Source organism: Capra hircus, chromosome 5 (assembly GCF_001704415.2).
Source record: "Capra hircus breed San Clemente chromosome 5, ASM170441v1, whole genome shotgun sequence".
In the NCBI taxonomy this organism is placed as follows: domain Eukaryota; kingdom Metazoa; phylum Chordata; class Mammalia; order Artiodactyla; family Bovidae; genus Capra; species Capra hircus.
In genome coordinates, this window is record NC_030812.1 from 14609881 (window position 1) to 14635170 (window position 25290).

Here is a 25290-nt window from a genome sequence, read left to right on the forward strand (position 1 = left end):
CTTTAAGTTTTACTTTTAGGTCTATGACCTACGTCAAATTAATTTTTACAAACAGTGTGAAGTTAAAGACGAGGTGTTGTTGTTGAATAACTAAACAACATTTAGTTTTTCCAGAAACATTTGTTGAACAAACTTTTCATCATTGATTGACTTTGGTGTCTTTGTCAAAAAATTGATTTCCATTTGGTCCACCTTGATCTACCTTTTAACTGATTTTCTCTTAATGCTAGATCATATTTTCCTGTTTCTTTTTAATGTCCAATACTTTGTAACTGTATGCTGAGCATTGTTCATACTACAGTTTACTGAGTCCAGCTATTGTTATCTTTCTTTTAAAGCATAGTAAATGTAATTCTAGAAGGCAGTGAAGGTATTGATGGGTAATTGTGTTTCTGTCAACCTTAATTTCATTCTCTCCTACAGCAAATCATTTTAATTTTCAACTCTCAATGCATTCCTCTACCCCTGGGCATTGTCTTCACTCCTAATACATGGTCTTTCTGGATTTTAGCTGAATCTCTGAGATGCTGTATTCAGTTGCGTCTTATCTGACTGGGCTAAAATTCCAGTGTCTTTCCCTGCTGCATGAACTATATTGTCATCACTCAGCTCTTAGCCTAATAGCAGGTTGACTTTGCTAGGTGTTTCAGAATGTTGCCCTGTCTAGCACTCGTCCGAGTAGCTGTAGTAAACCCTTACATATACTTTTTCCCCAATTATCTTCCTACCAACATATACACACTCAGCTTCTTCTCAGTACTTTTCACCATAAATTCCAGCCTCATGTCTAAACTTGGCCTCATCACTCAGCAAAACAGCCTCTTTGCTTGATTTCCACTTTCTTGCTCTAAAGTGGTTAAATACTTTTAGGGCAAAAAAAAAAAATTGTGACTGTCAGCTCACCATGTGTGTTTGCTGTTTTCTTCCAAGTCAGGCTTAAAAACAGGTGCTTCATGTTTATTGACCAGTTTTATGATTGTTTTCTGTGGGAGAGCAATTCCAGTATAAATTTCTCTTAATGTACCCTGGATTGCTGGATTGACCTACTGTTTTTACTTTTGAAACTATAAATGTAATTCTGTTTAGGCAAATGTTCAATTTTTACCACTATCCGATTACTTTTGACTTTACTTTTTTATATGTTGTGTTAACGATCTGGCAAAGCTTGCTCTAAGCTGTGTACATGCTCGTTTAATTCTCACCCTATGAGATAGATATAAACCTGAATTTCCAAGCAATTGTATGATTTGCATAAATTCACACAGCTGCTAAATGGTAGAAATAATGTATTATGATAGCAGAGTCTGTTCTTAATATGGGCTTTTAAAAACATATTCTGTAGAATAAATAATTTTTGTGCTTGTCTTTAATAGTCAAACATAAAATGGTCATTATGTATAACTATTTTTGTTTATCTGTAATGCCTCATAATAATTTTTATTGTCTATTTTCTATAGATCTTACAAGTGCCATAAAGTGGTTTGGTGCATGCTTTTCTCTCCATGAATTGTCTCTCACTGGAAACCCACTTCTTCAAGAAATAAACTGGAGGTAAATAAATATTGTTGCACCCTATGTATGTACTTTATTATAATTGCAGAGAACACAATTTGATGAAAATTGTTCTGTGTATATTATTAATAATTCCCTGGGAAGAGTGAATAAAGAATAATTCAAAAGTTATTCTAAATAGAATAATTTTATAAAAGTAGTTTAAAAAATACCTTCTGCCTAAAGCAAATTTTTTGTACATGTAAGAACTAATGCAAATTTGAAATAATAATGCTGATCCATACCACTGATTATATGACAATTTTAGTATGATGTTGACTTAGGTTTGTGTTTATAGAAAAGACATTTTTGGGGAATTACTTTTTGAGTCATCTACATCCCATAGCTTGCCATTTAAAATTATTGCCTTTCTGGTAATGATTTGATTTTATTTAATTTCTGAAAAGAGAAAGTTGCTGTCTGTTAAAGTATGTATTATAAGCATGTATGAATTCAGGCCTCTATTTGGAATACTGCAGTAAGTACCTAGATGTAAATGAAAAAATATACTTTGTAATTTTTTAAATGAATTTTCTTTTTAAAAAAGTTCTCTAATCTGAAATTCTCAAATTATGCTAGCATCATTTTCCCCAAGATAGCCAACATCATTTTTGTAATCAGGTTTTTTGAAGTAATTTACATATAATAAAATTTATCAGTTTTATTTATGAATATGAATATTATATAGAAATCATCACAATCATTTTTATCACCTTGAAAAATTACCTTATTCCTCTTGGTGGTTAGTGCCCTCTTCAATTATTTCATAACCCTCTTCCAATACTTTTAAAATGTCTCTCTCCAATTTACTGGTCTTTTAAGAGCTCTTCCCATAAATTGTAATGCTGTGGAGAAGGCAGTGGCACCCCACTCCAGTACTCTTGCCTGGAAAATCCCATGGATGGAGGAGCCTGGTAGGCTGCAGTCCATGGAGTCGCTAAGAGTCGGACACGACTGAGCGACTTCCCTTTCACTTTTCACTTTCATGCATTGGAGAAGGAAATGGCAGCCCACTCCAGTGTTCTTGCCTGGAGAATCCCAGGGACGGAGGAGCCTAGTGGGCTGCCATCTATGGGGTCACACAGAGTCGGACACAACTGAAGTGACTTAGCAGCAGCAGCATGATGCTGAGTATCAGTAGCCTGAATGATAGTGCTTTTTTCTTCTTTTTGACTTGTGTAGGGCCTCCACCTCTTTTGGATCCAGGCATCTTTTCTGGATCTTGGCTTCCTTAGATACCTGCTTTCCTTTGACTCCAAATCACCAGAGATGGTGTGTTGAGCATAGCACCTGTACCTAAAGGCTGCCTAGCACTCTGAGGAAAGCTTGCCGATGATCTTCCTGCTCCACCCACCCCAAAAGCAGAAAACAACAAAATCAATAATGTGCTAATTTGTTACTATAAGGATTGGTGATGATTTAGTCGCTAAGTCATGTCCTACTCTTGCAACCCCATGGACTGTGGCCTGCCAGGCTCCTCGGTCCATTGGATTTTCCAGGCAAGAGTAGTGGAGTGAGCTGACATGTCCTTCTTCAATTACAAGGATTAGTTGTACATAAATAGATTTGTAATGAGAGTAAGTAGGTTATTCAAAAGCATGTATAATCATTGTAGGACTGATTTAAGAACTACAAAATACTCAAAGTAGAATTTCTGTAATATCTAATGGGGTTTCGGTTTTGTTTTGTTTTTAATGACTATTTGCAAGCTATCACTGTTAAATTCACACACATCAGATTAATCTGAAAACCCATGTTATTGTTGGTTATGGTAGGACTCCTGTTATGGTTTGCAACAAGTGATGCAATCTCTGCCTGGGTTTTAGTTTATAAAATAAATACTAATATTAACCTACCTCAAAACTTGTTGAGGATCTGTGAAATATTGAGTGAATGCCCAAAATAGAATATTGTTACCTTTTTATTTAAAAAAATGTGTCTCCACTGTCTTATGGCTTTCACTGTTTCTAAGGAGAAGTCTGTGGACATTCTTGTCTTCATTCTTCTGTCTCTGGGTACTTTTAAGATTTTATCAGTGGTTTTCAGCAATTTGATTATAACATTGCTTTGATGTGGTTTTAGATAGATTTACTCTCCTTAGGATTTTTTCCTTGTTTATTTGCTTAGTGTTTTTCTAATGCTGTAGAGTTGTTTTACTATGTGTTAGTTTCAAATGCACAGCAACATGATTCAATTATTTGTGTGTGTGTATTCTTTTCAGAATTTTTCTATTATGGGTTATTATAAGATATTAAATATAGTTCCCTATGTTATGCAGTAGGTCCTTATTGTTGATTTTATATATAGTAGTATATATATATCTATTAATTTTGTTGTTGTTATTCAGTCACTAAGTCATGTCTGACTGTTTTGCAACCCCATGAACTACAGCCTGCCAGGCCCCTCTGTCCATGGGATTTCCCAGGCAAGAATACTGGAGTGGGCTGCCATTTCCTTCTCCAGGGGATCTTCCCGACCCAGGGATCAAACCTGTGTCTCTTCCGTCTCCTGCACTGGTGGGCAGATTCTTTACCACTGAGCCACCAGGGAAGCCAGCTCCCAGAGTATCCCTCTTGCCTGCCTTTATTCTTTGGTAACCATAAGTTTGTCTTCTAAGTCTGTGAGTCTATTTCTGTATTGTAAATAAGTTCATTTGTATCACTTTTTTGATTCCACATATAAGTGATATAACATATTTGTCTTTGTCTGATATACCTCACTTAATATGATAATTTTTAGTCCATCCATGTTGCAGTTCTGCTTAGAATTTATTGAACCTCTTGGATATAGTAGATTCATAGTTTCCATAAGATTGTGAAAAATTTTGGCCGTTATTTTCAAGTATTTTTTTCTGCTTCCTTCTGTCTTCTCCTACGAGAACTCCAACTTCACCAGTATTAGACCACTTGACGTATCCTTTAAGTCACTATTGCTTTGTTCTTATATTTATTGTTTTTGTTTTCTGCCTATATTTCAGTCTTACTAGTTATTGCTGTGGCTTCAAATCCCCTGATGTTTTCTTCTTATGTAACTGCTCTGTAGTTAATCCCATCTAAACTGTTTTTCAGTTCAGATTAGATGTAGATTTCATTTCTACAAGTTTATTTTTTTTCAACGTTTACAGTTTCTCTCTTAATCATGTTCATATATTCCTGAATCATCTTGAACATATGGATAATATTTATAATAGCTGTTTTGACATCTTTGTATGTTAATTTCATCATCTCCCTCATTTTGAGGTCTATTTTTATTAATTCTTTTTTCTGATTCTAATTTTCCTACTTCTTGCATGCCCAGACAATTTTGGTTATATTCTGGACGTTTAAATTTTTCTGCTTGTTGATTCCTTAATTTTCATTTTTTCCTTTACATAATATATGTTGATATTTTGCTTCTGACATGCACCATCTATTTAATATGTTTCTTGGAATTAGTGAGATGATTTCAAAACTTCCTTATAAGTTCTGTTACGGAAATCTCAAAGAAATCTTTATTTAGACTAGTACTAATTTAGCCCAACTACTATGCCTCCAGCTTTCTTAGTATTCTGCCTAATGTCTCTTCTATGTATCCTTTCAACTTTGGCTGATGAGAATTATTCCTATCCTCCTGTGGGTTCCTGTAATATTTGCTGTCATTTGCTTCCCACTTGTTATTTCCCTTGGCTCCAAGTGATTTTTCTCTCACATATCCTCCAGACTCATTTACAGTTCTAGGTGAATTACATCCTAGTATACTGAGAAACTTTGCATATGTAATTTGGAATTTTCTAGTACTGATGATGTTTATAGCCTGAACTCCTATCTCTGTTTAAGTCCAGCAGCATGCATTTGTTAAATGATTTAACATGAATAATTATAAATTTGACATTTGTATCATATCAGGACATGGGTATATCAAGGCAGAACAAGCCAAAGTGGACTGGGCTTGTAGCCTAATTTAGCAAGGTGGATTTGGCAACATGTTAAGTGTAGGGAAAGACAAACATGTCCTAAAATTCAGGTAGGAAAATCCATTTCAAAATCCTAATTTTGAATCAAGTTAGCAAGTCATATCAGTTTGATCAGATAGTGAAATACATTTATGAACAAAATAAAAATGGAGAAATTAATAACTGAAAAAAGGGTGGTGTACATCTATCCTAGGGTGGAGGCAGTTGACTTTTCGCCCTGATTTGGTTTCCCTGTGATGTATGGCCATAGCCAGAAAGGTCCTTGTTTTTCTAAGTATTTCAGAGGAATATAAGATATCTTACCAAAAAACCAAGGATCTGATTATGTTTACAATCCCTGTACCTGACTTAAGCCACCTGTAGAACAAGATAAGAGCCTAGGGAGTGGTCCCTGTTGTCTCCCTTGCCTAAGATCACTGCAGACCTATGACATTCTCTTTCTAGATGTATTGGGTTCTTAAATTTGTTCATTGACCTTTAGTGAAGAAAATAGCAGCTTTTTACACCAAGTCAAACACCTGTGTGATTTGTTGCTTACCGATGACTTGTTTATCACAGAAGAGTTATTATCTTTTTGCTAGAAAATCTATTTTTCTTTTTGCTTTAAAACTGAGTTTCCACATAGATTTCTAATGTTACCCTGTTTGTTAGGCAAACCTGGTATGTTCCACATGTTTTAGAATAGAACCTGTCAACCTCTGGCTTAGAAGCGTCTGTTTTCAAGTGCGATTTAAGTTGTGTAGCACAGAGGAAAGAGTATAACCCAGTGCAGTGGTTCTTAACGCTGTATGCCCCTTCACCATCACCTAGGAGCCTATTAGATATGCAAAATCTTACACTCTACCCAGATCCACCAAACCAGAAAGTAGCACATGATTCCCAGTAATCTTTTCAAGCCTTTTGGGCTATTCAAGGTGGACTGAAGTTTGGAGATCATTGTGTTTTTAAATAAGGACATCTTCCTGCCCCATGCTTTGTGATCCTGGGAAAGTAACAGCTTTTCTATGTCTGTGAATCTTCACTGGTAAAATGAGGATAATAATTGTACCTATCCTTTGGCATAGCCACTAGATTTGAATGGGATAATACATACATTCCGTTGATAATAATCCCTGGAATGTGGCGAGCACACAAAAATCTATTATTTACTATTACTAGGCCAACCAGACTGTATATGGGTGCTTATTCAATCACCAAGTATTTAGTGTATGCCTACTACATGTAGTCAGTGTCCTAACATGTTGGACATTATAAGGGAAATTCAGTATAAGCCATGATTTCAAGTCAATTTTTATAATCTTGTTAGAGATAGAAAATGTATGCAAAAAATGATAACCATGAAAGCAAATGATAACAAATACTGATAGAGCATTTACTTTGTGCCAAGCACTGTTTTCAATTAATCCTCACAATATGATAATGAAATAGCTACCTAATTTCCCCACTTTATATAAGCAGAAAGGGCTAAGTCACCTACCCAATTTGACACAGCTAGCAAGTCAAAGACCCAGGATTCAAAGCTATGCAGTCTAGCTCCAAAATCTACTCTTAACTCAAGTTTTAGTACCTAATAAAGTACAAGTGTCATATGATTATTGTAGACAGCAGATATGCTTTAGAAATTTGGAAATATTGTAATTTAGACCAGGCAAAACTGCCTGCACCTAAGAGGCAAACTTTGAGTTAATCCTCCAATAGTTTGGAAATATTGAAAATCAGAGAGTTGCCTGGCAGTCCTGTGGTTAAGACTCCAAGATTCCACTGCAGGGTGTATGGATTGAGTCTCTGATTGAGGAACTAAGATCCAGCATGCATCACAGTCAGTTCAGTTCAGTCGCTCAGTCATATCCGACTCTTTGTGACCCCATGGACTGCAACACGCCAGGCTTCCCTGTCCATCACCAACTCCCAGACCCTACATAAAATCATCACGTTGGTAATGCCATCCAACCATCTCATCCTCCGTTGTCCCCTTCTCCTCCTGCCTTCAATCTTTCCCAGCATCAGGGGCTTTTCCAATGAGTCGGTTCTTCACATCAGGTGGTCAGAGTATTGGAGTTTCAGCTTCAGCATCAGTCCTTCCAATGAATATTCAGGACTGATTTACTTTAGAGTTAAATGGTTGGAATTCCTTTCAGTCCAAGGGATTCTCAAGAGTCTTCTCCAACACTACAGTTCAAAAGCATCAATTCTTTCGGCACTTAGCTTTCTTTATAGTCCAATTCTCACATCTGTACCATACATGACTACTGGAAAAACCATAGCTTTGACTAGATGGACCTTTGATGGTAAAGTAATGCCTCTGCTTTTTAATATGTTGTCTAGAATGGTCATAACTTTCCTTCCAAGGAGCAAGTGTCTTTTAATTTCATGGCTGCAGTCACCATCTGCAGTGATTTTGGAGCCCCCCCAAAATAGTTTCTCACTGTTTCCCCATCTATTTCCCTTGAAGTGATGGGACCAGATGCCATGATCTTCGTTTTCTGAATGTTGAGCTTTAAGCCAACTTTTTCACTCTCCTCTTTCGCTTTCATCAAGAGGCTTTTTAGCTCCTCTTCACTTTCTTCCAAAAGGATAGTGTCATCTGCATATCTGAGGTTATTGATATTTCTCCTGGCAGTCTTGATTTCAGCTTGTGCTTCTTCCAGCCCAGCATTTCTCATGATGTACTCTGCATAGAAGTTAAATAAGCAGGGTGACAATATACAGCCTTGACGTACTCCTTTCCCAATTTGGAACCAGTCTGTTTTTCCATGTCCGGTTCTAACTGTTGCTTCTTGACCTGCATACAGATTTCTTAGGAGACAGATCAGGTGGTCTGGTATTCCCATCTCTTGAAGAATTTTCCACAGTTTATTGTGATCCACACAGTCAAAGGCTATGACATAGTCAAAAGAAGCAAAAATAGATGTTTTTCTGGAACTCTCTTGCTTTTTTGATGATCCAGTGAGTGTTGGCAATTTGATCTGTGGTTCCTCTGCTTTTTATAAATCCAGCTTGAACATCTGGAAGTTCACAGTTCATGTACTGTTGAAGCCTGGCTTGGAGAATTTTGAACATTACTTTGCTAGCCTGTGAGATGAGTGCCATTGTGCAGTAGTTTGAACATTTCTTTTGCATTGCTTTTCTTTGGGATTGGAATGACAAATGACCTTTTCCAGTCCTGTGGCACTGCTGAGTGCTGAGTTTTCCAGATTTGCTGGCATATTGAGTGCAGCAGTTTCCCTGCATCAAAATAATAAGTATAGTTAATTTGATTAAAGGATCAAAATGAAAGTAAAAAGCACTTCTGATAGAGGAAATATTCAAAAGAGGAGGAAATGTGAAAGATGAAGTTAAGCTCTGTAGAAGACCAGTGTGTTCAGGTAAAGTGAGGATAGTGAGAAACACCACTGGAAAGAAGGAAGAAATCAAGTACTTAGGCTTACAGTGTGTCAAAGTGGGCTAAGTACTGTACAAGTTCCTTCACTTCACAGCAACTGAGTTGGGTTCTGTAATTATCGTTCTCATTTTACAGAGTATTTACTGAAGCTTAGATACCTTGTGATTTGCTCAGTTAGGAAGTAAGTGTCAGGGGTGTTATTTGAATTCTGAAGCCTGGAATTTAAACACTGTGTTCTGCTTTTTCATGTGTTATGTTGTGGCCAGATAGTAAATTTCATGTCTAGGATAAAAAGTCTCTTTTATCCTGAAAACATACACTTGAAACATGTATTTTTCAAGCCTTGTGAGTAAACTGCTCACGTGCATATCTGGCTCTACCACTTCCTAGCTGTTTGCCTTGCTCAAGTTGCTTCATTTTGCTATGTCTCTTCCTTCATCTGTAAAATGGGTATAATAATAGTATCTATCTCTTAAGATAGATTCATTAGGGTAATATAGGTTATACCACACAGCAGCAAACTTAGAAATCTGTGTGGTTTCATCAACAGAAATTTTGTGTTTGTTTGCATTATGTCTGATGTGAGTTTGGCCTGTCTCTTCTAAGCAGATTCAGAAACTCAGCCTCCTTCCATTTTGTGACTCTGAGTCACAACGCTTGAACATAACTTCATTTTTATAGGTAGTAGATTGTGATGGGGGAAAATGACCACCAGAAAAGCAACTGACATTTAACCACTCTGCCCTCAAAAGTGGCAGATATCACTTCTCTCATATTGTATGGCCTGTAACTAATCACATGGCCAAACTAACTGCAAAGAAACCGGGGAAACATAGGGAGGAACATGAGTTTCAGAGTACAGAAGTCTCTATGAGGAGTAAATATATATGTTACCACATGGTAGCACTTTATAGCCATGCCTAACAGAAACACATTTGATAATACTAGGCTTTATTTTTAAGGAGTTATAGAGAAATTTTCAACAGTTATGTGAAAACGAAAACAGTGTTTGGGGAAGCTTGTTTTCAGCAGAAAACTGACAAAAAAATTAAGGAGAAGTAGCCAAATTAAATGAAAATGCTAGCATTAAAAATGGCTAAAATTAAGTAGTAGAAGTGGCCCCAGGTATTGTACAGATCCTTATAGAGTCCAAATTATTTGTTGAAGGTATATATTACTAAATTTAATTACATTATAATGTGTAAATGTGTAAAAAATACATGTTTCAGCCACTAATTTTTCTATTGAACTTACTCAGTTTTACTTTCATGATTGACAGTGTCATTTTCTCGATTGACAATTTATATTATTCTTGATTTTCAGTAATTATCAATATCTGAATTTCTAAAATTGGAGTCCTCAGACTCCTTGGGGACCATAGTATTTGGGAAATTCTCTAAGTTTTCTGAGAAACTGATCTTAGGACAAGTTATTATAGGAAATGTCAACTGTTAGTTAACATCAAATCAGACGGTGATCAGAAATTACAAGCATTTAAGGAATGTGTGTGCAGACGTGCAAAGGCCACCTGACTATGTTTCTAGACCTTTTGCCAGCTTGGTGAAGGACTTCATCTTCTGGAATAAAAGCAGTCAAGGTCCCCATACAGGTGCACTAACTTGCAGTCTAGGACTGCTTCTCTTTCATTGCGATTTAGAGCACTAATCCCCAAGTTCGGGTCCTCACTTCTTGAACCCATATAAAGAGTGCAGTTATGTCTGAAGGACTGTTTGACAGGTGATATTATTTATTATAAAGATGTCTAATGGGTTGTTTCTAGAGAGATATTTTTATTTTCCCAAGTAACTATAGAGAATAAGTTATAGAATTGGCATACAATGACGAATCAAAATGGCAGTTGTGTACATTATTCAGAGCAAGGGGATGATGGTTTTACTATTAGGTGTTGGGCAAATAGGGCATGAATTCTGGAGTTGATCTGGTAACTGTTACCATCTGAACAGCTGCCATGTTGTAAGTTGTAGCAGCTAAAAGCAAACCTATGTCCTGAATAATCGCTTATTTATTTTTTGTTATTTTGTTTGTAGAAAACATCAACACTTATTTAATTGAATAAAATATGCTTGTTGTAAAACCTACTGATATAACCTATTGTAAGACATATATAAAGATAATATTCGCATTTTACTGCAGTTAGTATATATACTTTATAGTTTTAAAGAAATTATTTAATTAGAAATAATACTGAGAGAAAATAGATTAGTATTTATATGTACAATTATTTAGCTATTATATTGTCTATGTTTAAATTAGTCTTTCTGAACTAGAGCAATACCAATTTGCAAATTTTACCTGTCAAGTTTCATATAGATCCAGTTGCCCTAATACAGCTTTCATAATTTTAAGAAGAGATTCACTTATCTACATAGTCTAAAATCTAGTGATCTATAAGATATGGATTTGTTAATGAAAGGATCAACTCAAACTGTTACTAGTGTGCTCCACTGAACTTTACATAACCCCTTGATACCAACAAAGGGATTAGTTATAGATTTTCCCAATTGGCTTCTTACTTTCATGTCCAGCCAGTGATAACACGAACAAAACTGATGTACTAAAAAAATCTCTTTTTAAAACTTAATCCACAGACTCAGTTTGGAATTTCCTTTGGGAATGTGTTTCATTCATGAATGATTAATAGAGCTTCTTAAGTGACAGAATATTCACCAGGAAGTTTTCACTAAATGAAATATTGATTCCTTGACTAGGAGGAGCCCAGCTGGAAAAACTAAGGCTGAGATCTCACAGTGTCCTTATACTTCATTTCAAACATGAATCAACTTGTTACAGCACTTTCTAATATATTTATCACAGAGTCTTTATAAGGCTGCATTTGAATTTAAAGCCAATCCATGCACTACTAATTTATACAAATCTGACTACTGTTCCTTAAAAAAAGATTCAAGAAAAAAAATTGTTCAAATAAAACATTAGCTCCAATCTGGATATTTATTTTGTAACTCACAGATTTCAAGACACTGTCACACTCTTTAAGATCCCACCAAACTACATGTGTACATCCAAAGGTTCAAAACAGTCTAACTAAAACTGGGAACTATTTTATGTAAAGGTGATGAGTGTAACATCAAAATATTCCAAACATAAAAATTCAAGATCTGTTGCCCCACATTCTCTAGAATTATTATGTGTAGCTAAAATATTATACTTACTGAGTCTGTATCAGTAACTATTATTATGTCCAAAATATAGCATTTGATGATAAAGCTATCACTTTTCCCCGTGCTGATCTGGCATCAATTAACATCTCAGTAGCCTCCACATGACGACAGTTGCACCACCGAGAAACAGCTCTGCCGTCCTATGTTATCTCTGAATGGATCTTTCATTACTTTGGTTGTCTGGAACATAAGCATTTATTTTATTAAATAAGATATTTGTGGTAAAATATTAATCTGATCCTTAATCAGATAAAACAAATTTGAATTTTTTTTGCCTCTTGGATGGTATTCATTTATTTGGTTAAAATGGCTTTTCATTCCAACCATCAATTATTTCTAAATAGAAATAATTGCTCAGAAATATTCAGACATATTTATGAATTATTTCTTTCTGTATTTGGTATGTACTGTTGAATTTTAGAATTACAGGGATAGTTTTCTAAAAACACCTTCATACCACTTATATAAAGCTAATGGCAATGTTAACCAATGATATACCATTGGAATGTTACTGCCCAGAGACCACAGTGTCTCTTATTTTAGCAAACCCTTCTGATATCATTGATATATAGAGTATAAGTTTCCTTAAGAAAAATGCAAGCTGTTTTTTTTTTTAATTTAAGATAATTTATAAATGATTTGAGTTTGTTTTTTTTTTACTTTAAACTTGACCATCTCTGATTTTAGCATAACATACTGTAGTCTATTTTCTTCCCAATGTAGTGATTTTATTCTTTAAAGTGCACAAGAAAGACTGAATTAAAATATATATATTTCCCTGAACCTGTCAGTAGAGGTCTATGTGTAGCTGAAGACTCTTCATTGCAAAAAACATCCCAAGCACGGCTGAAGAAGTAGTTCAAGGACAAGCTTTTCAGAAACACTACCCTGGGGGTTGAAAACCCACATAAAAATCTGACTTGAATTCTCATCTCAATGAATTGAGAGAGTGACTAAGGCGAAGACTTAGACTTCCCTGATGCTCAGACAGTAAAGCGTCTGCCTGCAATGTGGGAGACCCGGGTTCGACCCCTGGGTCGGGAAGAATCCGTGGAGAAGGAAATGACAACCCACTCCAGTATTCTTGCCTGGAAAATCCCATGGGTGGAAGAGCCTGGTAGGCTACAGTCCATGGGGTCGCAAAGAGTCAGACACGACTAAGCAACTTCACTTCACTTTAAGGCAAAGACAGAAGTGTTAGACTCTGAGGCTCTCATGTGAGCAGCAGGAGCATTGCCTTCTTTTTACTGACTCCTCATTCAGCCGTATTGAGACCTGAAAGATGACTGCTCACGAGTGTCTCACAAGTGCACTGTCACTATGGGTCCACCATCCTGGTGAAAAGTTTGGTGTATACAACCGCTTACTGAAATGATTATACCCTCAAGGAAAAGATAATTAGCTTTACCTAACCCCTAAGAATGCAACTTATAATAATAAGATAATATGCTTTATTAATTTCCCTTTCAAGGTATGCATATGTGTGCAGTTGCTTCAGTCGTGTCCAACTCTTTGAGACCCCAGGGAACATAGCCTGCCTGGCTCCTCTGTCCAAGGATAGTCATTCCCTTCTTCACAGGATCTTCCTGACCCAGGGGTCAAACCCATGTCTCTTAAGTCTTCTGCAGTGGTAGGCGGGTTCTTTACCATTTGTGCCTCCAGGGAACCTATTTCAAAGACTGGAGCCTGTCACTGGCATAGCTCATTTCATCAGCTAATCAGGTTCATCCTGGAAATCAAGGTATCAGATTGATCTTTGCTTGGTACCCAAAGAATTAGAAATGTTGCTATTCTCAAGAACTATTTTCACCAAGTTATTAAAAGCCTTTTGTTTGCTCCTCTATTATTTAGGGGATTTAATATTTTTTAAATTTACCGGTAATAGAAATAGAGCATAATTAAAGCATTATGAACACCTGTATAGTCTTAACTTTCAATACTCTCTATTATCACCTCTCAAAAATCATTTTTTCACACTTGACATTTTATAATTAAATAAGTTATTTTGACATCACAGTCGTATCTTAAAGAAATTTGACTAGGTATTTTTATGAATAGTTAGAATACAATGTTGCTCTTAGTACTGTAATAAATTATTTGGTAGGATTGAATATTTCCTTGCTTTGATGAAAAAGTGAAATTGAAAGTCACTCAGTTGTGTCCGACTCTTTGTGACCCCCTTGGAGTTTCCCCAGACCAGAATACTCGAGTGGGTAGCCTTTGCCTTCTTCATGTGATCTTCCCAACCCAAGGATCGAAGCCAGATCTCCCACATTGCAGGCAAATGCTTTACCCGCTGAGCCGCTAGGAAAGCCTTAAAGATTTCCTGTTATATTTAATCAATATTGTATCTCTGAGGTGAATGCCTCTGCTTACCTTATCACCTATGATGAATAGCTATTTCTTAAGGTAACGTTCTGCTTTTGAATCATATCTTCATACGACTCTAAACAGAAACACAATATATCCCAGATATTTAACCCTTTGTGGTAAGCATTATAGGTAGTTTTTGAATTGATAAGCATTTCTAACTTCAAGCCACCTAAAAAAGTTCAAAATAGTGCTAGCTTCAGCAGCACATATACTAAAATTGGAATGATACAGAGAAGATTAGCATGGCCCCTGTGCAAGGATGACACATTAATTCACGAGCCAATCTATATTTTGTAACATACGTAAAATAGATAGCCAGGGAGGATTTGCTGTAGGACTCAGGGAACTCAAAACTGGGACTCTGTGACAACCTAGAGGGGTGGGATTGGTTGGGAAATGAGTGGGAGACTCAAGAGGGAGAGGACGTATGTATAGCTATGGCTGATCCATGTTGATGTATGGCAAAAACTAACAGAATACTGTAATTGTCCTTCAATTAAAAATAAATAATTTTTTTAAAGCTCAAAATATATGGGCTCAAATTTTTAACAGCTTAAACTCTTTATTATTAGCAAAGCTTTTATCTGCTTCTTAACATTGTAAAACATTTGATAATTACCCTGAAGAACCAAATCTAAATCTAATTTTTTTCTCTTATTTGTTATCTGTAAGGGGGAAATAAGGCAGTATTTCTGGAGTGGTTGGAGGAGTGTAGGGAGCTAGTCAACTGTGTCCCCAGGAAATGGAAAACTGTGGTATTCTTCTATTTTGTTTCATTTAAAAGATGTATTTGTACCTCTCTTATGATGACTTTTATTTAATACCAAGGCTACCAAGATCATAAACTATACACAGGATGCATTATGACTTTGGTTAGCCTTATGCATTTTTGCCTTAATGGACCACTTCCTCCATTAAAAAATAATTAAAATTATATTTTACAACTGTGTTTGCACAAATAGCTATATCAATCCTGACTATACAACCTAGATAGAAGGAAAAACAGTTATTAGGGCTTTGCCATCTTAAGTCTTAGCATTTTAGTACTCTTACCCTGCCATCCTTCATTTAGTGTTTAGGAACTGTTTGTTTCATTTTTTAAATACCAAAATTTATTTTTAGAGCAATTTTAGGTTAACAGCAAAGCTGAGCAGAAAGTAGAGAAAGTTCACACACACACATGTACAGTTTCCCTCACTGCAAATATCCCACACCAAAGCAGTATACTTTTATTTTTTGGCCGTGGTGCGGGGCATGGAGAATCTTCGTTCCCTGACCAGAGATCAAACCTGCATTGGAATCATGGAATCTTAACCACTGGACTGCCAGGGAAGTCCCAAAGCAGTACATTTTTACAGTCAATGAACCTACAGTGACACACATTTATCACCCAAACTCCATAGATTTCTATTAGAGTTCACTCTTGGTGTCTTACGTTCTGTGGGTTTTGAATGTGCTATGACATGTATCCACCATGGGGTAACGTGTAGAATCATTTTACTACCCTAACAATTCTCTGCGCTTTGCCCTTTCATCCCTCTCTCTACTTTAACCCCTTGTTGTTGTTGTTCAGTTGCTCAGTCGTGTCCAATTCTTTGGACTGCAGCACACCAGGCTTCCTTGTCCATCACCATCCCCTGGAGCTTGCTCAAACTCATGTCCATTGAGCCAGTGATGCCATCCGACCACCTCATCCTCTATCATCCCCTTCTCCTCCTGCCTTCAATTTTTCCCAGCATCAGGGTCTTTTCTAATGAGTCGTCTCTTTGCATGAGTTGGCCAAAGTATTGGAGTTTCAGCTTCAGCCTCAGTCCTTCCAATTGATTGCAATTGATTCCAAGTCCTTCAGGATTGATTTCCTTTAGGATATACTGGTTTGATCTCCTGCAGTCCAAGGGACTCTCAAGAGTCTTCTCCAGCACCACAGTTCAAAAACATCAATTCTTTGGCATTCATCCCTCTTTATGGCCCAACTCTCACATCCATACATGACTACTGGAAAAACCATAGTTTGACTAGATGGACCTTTGTTGGCAAAGTGATGTCTCTGCTTTTTAACATGCTGTCTAGCTTTTCTTCCAAGAAGCAAGCATCTTTTAATTTCATGGCTGCAGTCACCATCTGCAGTGATTTTAAAGCCCAAGAAAATAAAATCTGTCACTATTTCCCTTGTTTCCCCATCTATTTGCCATGAAATGATGGGATCATCATTTGCCATGAAATGATGGGATCAGGTGCCATGATCTTCATTTTCTGATTGCTGAGTTTTAAGCCAGTTATTTCACTCTTCTACCTTCATCTAGAGGTTCCTTAGTTCCTCTTTGCTTTCTACCATAAACGTGTTATCATTGGGATACCTGAGGTTACTGATTTTTCTCCTGGCAATCTTGATTCCAGCTTGTGCTTCATCCAGCCTGGCATTTTGCATGATGTACTCTACATTTAAATTTAATAAGCAGGGTGACTATATATTGCCATGATGCACTCCTTTCCCAACCAGTCCACTGTTGCTTCTTGACCTGCATACAGGTTGCTCAGGAGGCAGGTTAGGTGGTCTGGTATTTCCATCTCTTTAAGAATGTTCCACAATTTGTTCTGATCTAGTCAAAGGCTTTAGCATAGTTGATGAAGCAGAATTCTGTTTTTCTGGAATTCTGTTGCTTTTTCTGTGATCCAATGGATGCTGGCAATTTGATCTCTGGTTCCTCTGCCTTTTCTAAACCCAGCTTGAACATCTGGAAGTTCATGTACTGTTAAAGCCTAGCTTGGAGAATTTTGAGCATTTCTTTGCTTGCTTTAACCCCTTAAAGCAACCATTAATCTCGTTGTCTACATAGTTTTGCTTTTTTTCCAGAATGTAGAACAACTGAAATTATACAACATATGCCTTTTTCAAATTGGCTTTTTTCACTCAGTAATATGCATTTGCATTTCCTCTATGTTTGTTCATGGATGGATAGCTCATTTCTTTTTAATGCTAAATAATTTTATACTGTATGAATATATCACAGTTTATCTTCCAGTTCACCTACTGAAGGACATCTTGGTTGTTTCCAATTTGGGGCTGAAACAAATAAAACTGCTATAAACATATGTGGGCAGGTTTTTGTATGGACATGCATTTTCAGTTCATCTGAATAAATACCAAGGAGACTGATTGCTAGATCAAAAAGAAAGATGTTTAATTGGTAGGAAACCACCAAACTATCTTCCAAAATGTGTCTCCCATTTTTCATTACCACCAGCACTTAATTAGAATTCCTGTTTCTCCACATCCTCACCAGCATTTGGTGTTATCACTGTTTTGGATTGTGGACATTTTACTAGGTAGGTAGTAGTATCTCATTGTTGTTGTAATTTGCAATCCATTAATTAATGTTTGTTTGTCATATTTATATATTTTGGTAAGATGTCTTTAATATGTTTGGCTCACTTTTAAACCAAGACATTCATTTTCTTATCATTGAGTTTTAAGCATTTTTTGGGTATATTTTGGATAACAGTAATTTATCAGATGTGTCTTTTGCGAATATTTTCTCCCAGTGTATGACTTGTCATCGAATTGACAATGTCCCTGGGTGTGGGAATTTTTAATTTTAATGAATTTCAACTCATCAACAATTTTTTCATAGATATGTCTTTGGTATTGTATCTAAAAAGTCATCACCATACCCAAGGTCGTCTGGATTTTATTATATTTTTTCTGATAGGAGTTTTAGGGTTTTGCATTTTGCTTTAAAGTCTGTGATCCATTTTGAGTTAATTTCTGTGAAGCTTAAGAGGTCTGAATCTGGATGTTTAGATTCTTTTATTTTTTTGCACAGGGGGATGCTCAGCTACTCTAGCACCAATAGTTGAAAAGTGTTATCTTTTCTCCATTGTACTGACTATGTTGGTCTATTTCCGCATTCTCTATTCTGTTCCATCAATCTATTTGATTATTCTTTTGCCATTACCAAATTATCTTGATTACTGTAGCTTTATAGATTATTTTGAAGTCAGGTAGTGTTAGTCTTCCAAATTTTCTTCAAAATTAAGTTGGCTATCTGCCTCTTTTGCCTGTTTATATAACTTTCAAGTCACTTTGCTGATATCCACAAAATATCTTGCTGATATTTTAATTAGATATGTTATATCTCTAGATCAAGTTGGGAAGAACTGACTTTTGACAATATTGAATATTCTTATCAACAGATTTATTTTCCCACAGGACATCTTTCCATTTATGTAGACTTCTTTGATATCTTTTATCAGTGACTTATAATTTTCCTCATAGGAACTGTTAGTTTTTTAGTAAGAAGTTTTACTCACTCAATAAGTTTAGTTTGTCCCTGTGACCATAAACAACCTTGTGAAAAGAAGCCTACATGCTTTCTTGTGTAAAGCTTGGGAAGTGCTTCAAAGTGCTTGGTTTGGTAGACGCTTTTGCTTTCTGACCTGTTTTTTTCATAGCATTAATCTCTTAAATTGATAAAGACTTTTGCTCATATTTTAGAGTTTATTTAATATAATCCTTATCAAGATTCAAGGAGAAATATAAAATATTACTCATGAAATATTGAGTAATCACCACCCTTTTTGTTTTAACCCTATTTTCAATATATTTCACTGAGAAATGATCAGAATTCACACCTACTTCTGAAACAGACAGTAGCTTTCAGTTACATTATCTATTTTAGAAAGAGTGTACCTGATACTCTCTTTCTCATAATGGAGACTTTCATTTACTTCTCCCAGCCCAAGTTTCCTGCTGCTTGAATTTACCATTTGTGGTTTAGCAGAAAATGGTTAAATGTGTATCAAGAACTCTGAAACTTATTTGATATGTGACATGATACCATAATTTTAAAAAATAGAATTTTCTCTATAAAATCAATAAGTTTCAGAGATATATTCTCTGCTTATATTATTTAAATAATAGGCACATAAATTATTTTAGATATAAACTCTCCTTTTCAAGATTATTAATATTTTTCCTATTTTTAATAGGCATTCTCTACTTAAGATATTACCTGCTCTAAGAATCCTCAATGGTGAAATGCTAACCTCTTGTTCAAAAAGTCACACTGAAGAACACTATCAGCTAGAATTAGAGCATTTCCTGGAACATTGTCAGTCCCAAATTAGAGAATTTAACTTACTATGTGAAAAATATATTACTGGAGACAGGTAAGACTGTTATCTTCTTATAATTAAAAGCTATAGTGCAATTTATACATAGCATTTAAAATTTCCTTGATCAATACAGTGCTACTTTTTTGGACTTGTACAGTGTGTTTTAGGAATATTTTCCTCTTTAAAAAAGAAATTTATGAGCATCATCTTTTATTATTTGAAATGTGATAATATGTATTTTGAGCATATTTTAAAGGCTAAAATTAGATCAAAATAAATGAAAGCGTGAAGATAGCTTCACAACATACAAAAATTCATTCAGTTGTTCATTCAATTATTCGGTCATACATTTATTCATCAATTATTGATGGACAAGACACATAAGAAGCTAAGTATTACATTTTAGCCTGAAAGAATTCATGATTTCATTAAGAGAAAATTAGCTAAATAAGTCATTATGATGGAACAGTCAAGTTTTATAAAACATATAATATTTATTATATATCTATTATATAGAGAATAATATTACACATATTTTTATGTATTAAGTTATTATGGATGCATAGTGGAGAAAAGCAGTCAAGACATGCATGTATTCAGAGGATAGGCTGAGAACAGAGTCCTAAAAATATATCAAAGAAAGAGAACTTCCTGTCCCCCACCCTGAATTCTGAATTCAGTTCACTTCAGTCGCTCAGTCATGTCTGACTCTTTGTGACCCCATGGACTGCAGCATGACAGGCTTCTCTGTCCATTACCAACTTCTGGAGCTTACTCAAACTCATGTGAATTGAGTCAGTGATGCCATCAACCATCCCATCCTCTGTCATCCCCTTCTCCTCCTGCCTTCAGTCTTTCCCAGCATCAGGGTCTTTTCCAGTGAGTCAGTTTTTTGCATCATGTGGCCAAAGTATTGGAGTTTCGGCTTCAGCATCAGTCCTTCCAATGAATATTCAGGGCTGATTTCCTTTATGATGGACTAGTTTGATCTCCTTGCAGTCCAAGGGACTCTCAAGAGTCATCTCCAACACCATAGTTTAAAAGCATCAATTCTTCAACACTCAGTTTTCTTTATAGTCCAACTTTCACATCCATATGTGACTCCTGGAAAAACCATAGCTTTGGCTAGACATACCTTTGTTGGCAAAGTAATGTCTCGCTTTTTAATATGCTATCTAGGTTGGACATAACTTTTCTTCCAAGGAGCAAGCGTCTTTTAATTTCATGGCTGCAGCCACCATCTGCAGTGATTTTGGAGCCCCCCAAAATAAAGTCTGTCACTGTTTCCATTGTTTCCCCATCTATTTGCCATGAAGGGATGAGACTAAATTCATGATACATGAATCCTGAATGTATTACTATAAATGAATTACGGTTGACATATTAAAACTCTATTTTATAATTTACAGTACTCCAAAAAACACAAATTAAAAAGAAAAATTATTTTCTATTTCCATATGATGTCTGCATTATAAATGGAACAATGAAATGTGCTTCCAAATGTCTAAACTTAATTACTAAATTGCATAATAAATTTTTGCTATTTGTACTTTCATACTGCTCATCCTATGTAACAGTTGGTTTTTGCTATTTAAAGCTTTTTTTCTAATAACAATGATAACAACAGAGGAAATACTAAATGATACTTCTAAAAGTTTCATAGTACATAAAACAAGTAAATATATCAGTGGACTGTGACTTTTAAAAACTTATTATTAGATTACAACAATGGGTATCATAATGTCACAAGGCTCTAATTAGTCCTCAAATTTACAAATAGCTATTCTGGAAATACACCTTAAAATTATTTTCAGGAAAAAAATCCTTGAAGAAATATTTAATAGTGCTATAAAAATTCTTTACTGGAAGACTAGGTATTAATACATTATTCATAAAATGAAAAAAGCTTTAAAAACTTATAAAACTGATAGCAATGATAGAGAAAAATCAAAGCACATAGTTTTGGAGGTAAGAACCTTAAGGAATATGAATGTAAAACCAGATAGTTCTCCTCCCAGCAAGGTTTCTATGGCAACCAGTTGACTGATCCATAAAAAGGAGAAAAAGTATGCATTGGCACCAGCTCATAGTGTCACTTCTAGATATTTGTAATGTAAATAGATTAAAATGTATTTTCATGAAGAATTGATGAAGTAAGCTTAGAGTGATCTGTTCTATAAAGTTTCATAACAATGATATGAGATATAAATTTCAAAATTAGACATAGTAATTAAACCCCCTTTATTAGAAAACAGGGCTTCCCTGGTGGCTGAGACAGTAAAGAATTCACTTGCAGTGTGGGAGACCTGGGTTCAATCCCTGGGTTGGGAAGATCCCCTGGAGGAGGGCATGGCAACCCACTCCAGTATTCTTGTCTGGAGAATCCCCGTGGACAGAGGACCCTGGTGGGCTATGGTCCATGAGGTTGCAGAGTCAGAAATGACTGAGTGACTAAGCACACACACATGCACATTAGGAAACAAATTCTCAAGAATTCTTTTTTTTTTTTTTTTTAATTTTAATTTTTTTATTTTTTTTTAAATTTTAAAATCTTTAATTCTTACATGCGTTCCCAAACATGAACCCCCCTCCCACCTCCCTCCCACAACATCTCTCTGGGTCATCCCCATGCACCTGCCCCAAGCAAGCTGCACCCTACGTCAGACATGGACTGGCGATTCAATTCTTACACGACAGTATACAAGTTAGAATTCCCATTCTCCCAAATCATCCCACCCTCTCCCTCTCCCTCTGAGTCCAAAAGTCCGTTATACACATCTGTGTCTTTTTTCCTGTCTTGCATACAGGGTCGTCATTGCCATCTTCCTAAATTCCATATATATGTGTTAGTATACTGTATTGGTGTTTTTCTTTCTGGCTTACTTCACTCTGTATAATTGGCTCCAGTTTCATCCATCTCATCAGAACTGATTCAAATGAATTCTTTTTAACGGCTGAGTAATACTCCATTGTGTATATGTACCACATCTTTCTTATCCATTCATCTGCTGATGGACATCTAGGTTGTTTCCATGTCCTGGCTATTATAAACAGTGCTGCGATGAACATTGGGGTACATGTGTCTCTTTCAATTCTGGTTTCCTCCGTGTGTATGCCCAGAAGTGGGATTGCTGGGTCATAAGGTAGTTCTATTTGCAATTTTTTAAGGAATCTCCACACTGTTCTCCATAGTGGCTGTACTAGTTTGCATTGCCACCAACAGTGTAGGAGGGTTCCCTTTTCTCCACACCCTCTCCAGCATTTATTGCTTGCAGATTTTTGGATCGCAGCCATTCTGACTGGTGTGAAGTGCTACCTCATTGTGGTTTTGATTTGCATTTCTCTAATAATGAGTGATGTTGAGCATCTTTTCATGTGTTTGTTAGCCATCCGTATGTCTTCTTTGGAGAAATGTCTATTTAGTTCTTTGGCCCATTTTTTGATTGGGTCGTTTATTTTTCTGGAATTGAGCTGCAGAAATTGCTTGTATATTTTTGAGATTAGTTGTTTGTCAGTTGTTTCATTTGCTATTATTTTCTCCCATTCAGAAGGCTGTCTTTTCACCTTGCTTATATTTTCCTTTGTTGTACAGGAGCTTTTAATTTTAATTAGATCCCATTTGTTTATTTTTGCTTTTATTTCCAGAATTCTGGGAGGTGGATCATAGAGGATCCTGCTGTGATTTATGTCTGAGAGTGTTTTGCCTATGTTCTCCTCTAGGAGTTTTATAGTTTCTGATCTTACATTTAGGTCTTTAATCCATTTTGAGTTTATTTTTGTGTGCGGTGTTAGAAAGTGATCTAGTTTCATTCTTTTACAAGTGGTTGACCAGTTTTCCCAGCACCACTTGTTAAAGAGATTATCTTTACTCCATTGTATATTCTTGCCTCCTTTGTCAAAGATAAGGTGTCCATATGTGTGTGGATTTATCTCTGGGCTTTCTATTTTGTTCCATTGATCTATATGTCAGTACCATACTGTCTTGATGACTGTGGCTTTGTAGTAGAGCCTGAAGTCAGGCAAGTTGATTCCTCCAGTTCCATTCTTCTTTCTCAAGATTGCTTTGGCTATTCGAGGTTTTTTGTGTTTCCATACAAATCTTGAAATTATTTGTTCTAGTTCTGTGAAAAATGTGGCTGGTAGCTTGACAGGGGTTGCATTAAATTTGTAAATTGCTTTGGGTAGTATACTCATTTTCACTATATTGATTCTTCTGATCCATGAACATGGTATATTTCTCCATCTATTAGTGTCCTCTTTGATTTCTTTCATCAGTGTTTTATAGTTTTCTATATATAGGTCATTAGTTTCTTTAGGTAGATATATTCCTAAGTATTTTATTCTTTTCATTGCAATGGTGAATGGAATTGTTTCCTTAATTTCTTTTTCTACTTTCTCATTATTCGTGTATAGGAATGCAAGGGATTTCTGTGTGTTGATTTTATATCCTGCAACTTTACTATATTCATTGATGAGCTCTAGTAATTTTCTGGTGGAGTCTTTAGGGTTTTCTATGTAGAGGATCATGTCATCTGCAAACAGTGAGAGTTTTACTTCTTCTTTTCCAATTTGGATTCCTTTTATTTCTTTTTCTGCTCTGATTGCTGTGGCCAAAACTTCCAGAACTATGTTGAATAGTAGCGGTGAAAGAGGACACCCTTGTCTTGTTCCTGACTTTAGGGGAAATGCTTTCAATTTTTCACCATTGAGGATAATGTTTGCTGTGGGTTTGTCATATATTGCTTTTATTATGTTGAGGTATGTTCCTTCTATTCCTGCTTTCTGGAGAGTTTTTATCATAAATGGATGTTGAATTTTGTCAAAGGCCTTCTCTGCATCTATTGAGATAATCATATGGTTTTTATTTTTCAATTTGTTAATGTGGTGAATTACATTGATTGATTTGCGGATATTGAAGAATCCTTGCATCCCTGGGATAAAGCCCACTTGGTCATGGTGTATGATCTTTTTAATGTGTTGTTGGATTCTGATTGCTAGAATTTTGTTGAGGATTTTTGCATCTATGTTCATCAGTGATATTGGCCTATAGTTTTCCTTTTTTGTGACATCTTTGTCAGGTTTTGGTATTAGGGTGATGGTGGCCTCATAGAATGAGTTTGGAAGTTTACCTTCCTCTGCAATTTTCTGGAAGAGTTTGAGGAGGATAGGTGTTAGCTCTTCTCGAAATTTTTGGTAGAATTCAGCTGTGAAGCCGTCTGGACCTGGGCTTTTGTTTGCTGGAAGATTTCTGATTACCGTTTCAATTTCTGTGCTTGTGATGGGTCTGTTAAGATTTTCTATTTCTTCCTGGTTCAGTTTTGGAAAATTGTACTTTTCTAAGAATTTGTCCATTTCTTCCACGTTGTCCATTTTATTGGCATACAACTGCTGATAGTAGTCTCTTATAATCCTTTGTATTTCTGTGTTGTCTGTTGTGATCTCTCCATTTTCATTTCTAATTTTATTGATTTGATTTTTCTCTCTTTGCTTCTTGATGAGTCTGGCTAATGGTTTGTCAATTTTATTTATCCTTTCAAAGAACCAGCTTTTGGCTTTGTTAATTTTTGCTATGGTCTCTTTTGTTTCTTTTGCATTTATTTCTGCCCTAATTTTTAAGATTTCTTTCCTTCTACTAACTCTGGGGTTCTCCAACTCTTCCTTTTCTAGTTGCTTTAGTTGCAGAGTTAGGTTATTTATTTGACTTTTTTCTTGTTTCT

At 35.8% G+C, this 25290-nt stretch overlaps 1 protein-coding gene across 1 annotated transcript in view; it reads left to right on the forward strand.

Annotated features, from left to right (window-relative positions):
• LRRIQ1 (leucine rich repeats and IQ motif containing 1) overlaps nucleotides 1–25290 on the forward strand; it is a 211204-nt gene that overhangs the window by 79320 nt on the left and 106594 nt on the right. Inside the window, exons 14-15 of the mRNA XM_005679778.2 lie at nucleotides 1458–1551; nucleotides 19448–19627. Of these exons, the coding sequence (XP_005679835.2) occupies nucleotides 1458–1551; nucleotides 19448–19627 (274 nt within the window). The remainder of the gene's footprint in view (nucleotides 1–1457; nucleotides 1552–19447; nucleotides 19628–25290) is intronic.